General features: G+C 46.6%; 1 protein-coding gene across 1 annotated transcript; it reads left to right on the forward strand.

Annotated features, from left to right (window-relative positions):
• The first annotated feature begins 278 nt into the window (after window positions 1–278).
• On the forward strand, window positions 279–2,731 carry PCDHB1 (protocadherin beta 1). Its single transcript, XM_024752460.1, is given in 3 exon segments — window positions 279–1,816; window positions 1,818–2,375; window positions 2,377–2,731. Coding segments are annotated over 3 exon segments (2,451 nt in total).
• The last annotated feature ends 551 nt before the right edge of the window (window positions 2,732–3,282 follow it).

The raw sequence follows: 3,282 nt of genomic DNA on the forward strand, positions 1-3,282 counted from the left end.
AGTTTGTTGTTGCTTTGGCAACAACTTTCAACCTCTACCTAGCTCTCCAGAATGAGAACATATCTATTAATACATTCGATAGACTGGGGAGTTGAGTTACTTAATGCAATTTTTCTTCCAAGTGCAAAACAGCTCACCTGGCTCCGTTAGGCTTTGGCGGCGCTGCGGTTAGAGGCTAGCAAAGCCGAGAGCAGCTGTTGCAGGAACCTGTTGGCAGAAAAGTGAAAGTGTGTACGCAACAGGTGTATCTGCTGCAGAGAGTGCGCTTGTGAGAACGGATGGCGATTGCACGCAGAAAACTCTTGCAAAGCAGGCAAGTGGCCTCGCTTCTCCTTTTTCTGTGCTTATCTGTGGGGGGTACGGCGACCATCCGCTATTCGGTGGCAGAGGAGATGGAGAGTGCTTCATTTGTAGCTAACGTGGCTAAGGACTTGGGGCTGGAGGTAGGGAAGCTGGCTGCGCGCGGGGCGCGGCTCGTTTCCGAGGGCAATAAACTGCATTTCCGGCTGCACCGCAAGACAGGAGATCTGTTCGAGAAGGAGAAACTGGATAGGGAGTCACTTTGTGGCAAAGCAGATCCATGCGTTCTGCAGTTTGAAATAGTCCTGGTGGAGCCACTGCAGTCCTTTCGCGTGGAGGTCAGGGTATTTGATATCAGTGACAATGCCCCGGTTTTCCTAAACAAGGAGCCTCTTTTAAAGATTCCGGAGAGCACCCCCCTGGGTTCACAGTTTCCTCTGCAGAGCGCGCAGGATCTGGACATCGGCCTCAACGGTCTCCAAAACTACACCTTGAGCGCCAGTGAGTATTTCTACCTGCACACCCACTTCCGCAGCCATGGGCCCAAGTATGCCAAGCTAGTGCTGGATAAACCCCTGGACAGAGAGGAGCAGCCTGAAGTCAACCTGACAATTACAGCTGTGGACGGAGGGTCTCCGCCCAAGTCTGGCACTGCCCACGTTCGCGTGGAGGTTCTGGATGTCAATGATCATGTGCCCCAATTCTCTCGACTGGTGTACCGTGCTCAGGTACTGGAAAACAGTGCCAATGGTTCTTTGGTGGCTACAGTAACTGCCACCGACCTAGACGAGGGCTCCAACAAGGAGATAACTTACTCTTTAGCTCAAAACCCAGAAGTAATTCTCCAGACGTTTCAGATTGACTCTGAAACTGGAGAGGTTCGACTAAGAGGGTCCCTAGATTTTGAAGCAGTTGAAACATATGACATTGACATTCAAGCTACCGACGGAGGAGGCCTCTCTGCCCACAGCAAAGTCCTGGTGGAGATGGTGGATGTTAATGACAATCCTCCTGAAGTTACAGTCTCCTCTGTGTCCAGCCCTCTCCCTGAGGACTCTCCACTACAGACGGTAGTGGGCCTTTTCTCTATCAGAGACCAGGACATTCGAGTGGGAGGAAAAATCACTTGCTTCCTCAAAGAAGACCTTCCCTTTGCAGTCAAACCTACATTCAGGAATTCCTACTCACTGGTCACTGACAGAGGCATGGATCGGGAGGAGGTCTCTGGCTATAATATCACCCTCGTTGCCATGGATACTGGACCACCCACTCTGTCGTCGGAGACTGTAATAGAGGTGCTAATATCTGACATTAATGCCAATCCCCCAGTATTTCAGGAAGATTCCTACGTCTTGACTGTTCGAGAAAACAACAGCCCTGCAGTTTTTATTAGCAAAGTCCATGCTGAGGATCTAGATTTGGGTGAGAATGCCCAAATAATATATTCTCTGCTGCCTCCAAAAAGTGGAGATCTATCAGTCTCTGCTTACATCTCCATAAATTCAGACAATGGGAAACTATGCACTGAGAACTATGGATTATGAAGCCATTCAAGATTTTCAGTTTGTGGTAAAGGCAACTGATGGGGGCTTCCTGTCACTGAGTAGCCAGGTTACTGTCTGAGTGGTTGTCCTGGATGACAATGATAACTGCCCAATGATCTTGTATCCACTGCAAAATGGCACCTTGCCCTGCAATGACCTGGTGCCTAGGTCTGCAGAGGCAGGCTACCTGGTGACTAAGGTGGTGGCTGTGGATGGTGACTCAGGTCAGAATTCCTGGCTTTTATATCATCTATTTAAGGCCACTGACCCTGGGTTATTCTCTGCTCAACAACAAAATGGGGAAATCCGTACATTGCGGCAGATATCTGAGAGAGACCCCATGATGCAGAAACTGATCGTTCTTGTTCAGGATCATGGCCAACCAGCTCTTTCTACTACTGCCTCACTTAATATCCTCCTGGTAGATGGCTTTTCTGAGCCCTATCTGCAGTTCCGGGATCCATTCAAGCATCCTACAAGGGTAAATCCATCCACTAAGTATTTGGTCATTTCTCTGGCTGTGCTTTCCTTTCTTTCTCCTCTCTGTCACAGTGATCTTCATTACACATATCTGCCAGCAGATTAAATACAGAGAAGAGTTCACAATTCAAGAGCATTTCTATGATGACTGTAATTTCTCTAACAACCTGGTACAAGGAGGAGCCAGTGGATCCATATCCCAGCCTTGTCCCTATGAAGTGTCCTCAGCCACTGGCACTGGCAATAGTGAATTCTGGTTTCTTAAGCGCCTTATGCCCAACTTCCCCTTCCCCCATGGCACTGGAGAGGTAAAATCAGAGGCTGGCTCCAGTTTACCACCAGATTCTGATAGGAATAGGTCTCAGGGGTCAGAGGGTCATGCCCAAGTATCTGATGACTATATGTAGTCATTACTCATGTCTCCTGTGGAAGTTCATTAGTCCTGGCTCTGGATATGCTTAGTTCCATAGAGATATCATGTTATTTTGCCTTTAAGTTATTTTCCATTAGAAAGTTATGCATGCATAGGGACAAGAACTAGCTCCTAGTTTTGATACATCAGAAAGCAGTTAGGTTCAAGAAGTAGAAATATAGTTTATTGTTATTCAGAAATTGCTAGATTTGTCACCTGATGAGTAGAGATCATCTTTGAATCAACATCTTGCATACCATCATTCACAATCATGCAAATGTCTGGTAAATGGTGGTCCTCATAGATAACTAGATGGGAGGAAGGGTAAAGAAGAAGAAAAAGGATTTGACTTATTTGCAAATGTAAAGGCAGATATAAGGCTAAAGAGATTCAGTTCAGGAATTAAGTTAGGTGTAGATTTCTTAATGGTTGTTGGGGACCTTAGGCAAGTCTTAAATCTCTGTTTATACACAGATATCTCATTCCTCATCAGAGAGCAGTTGTTTGAACATAGATGAGGAAAAAAACAGACTTGTAGATAACAAA

This window comes from Neophocaena asiaeorientalis, unplaced genomic scaffold (assembly GCF_003031525.2).
Source record: "Neophocaena asiaeorientalis asiaeorientalis breed wild unplaced genomic scaffold, Neophocaena_asiaeorientalis_V1.1 scaffold204, whole genome shotgun sequence".
Classification (NCBI taxonomy): domain Eukaryota; kingdom Metazoa; phylum Chordata; class Mammalia; order Artiodactyla; family Phocoenidae; genus Neophocaena; species Neophocaena asiaeorientalis.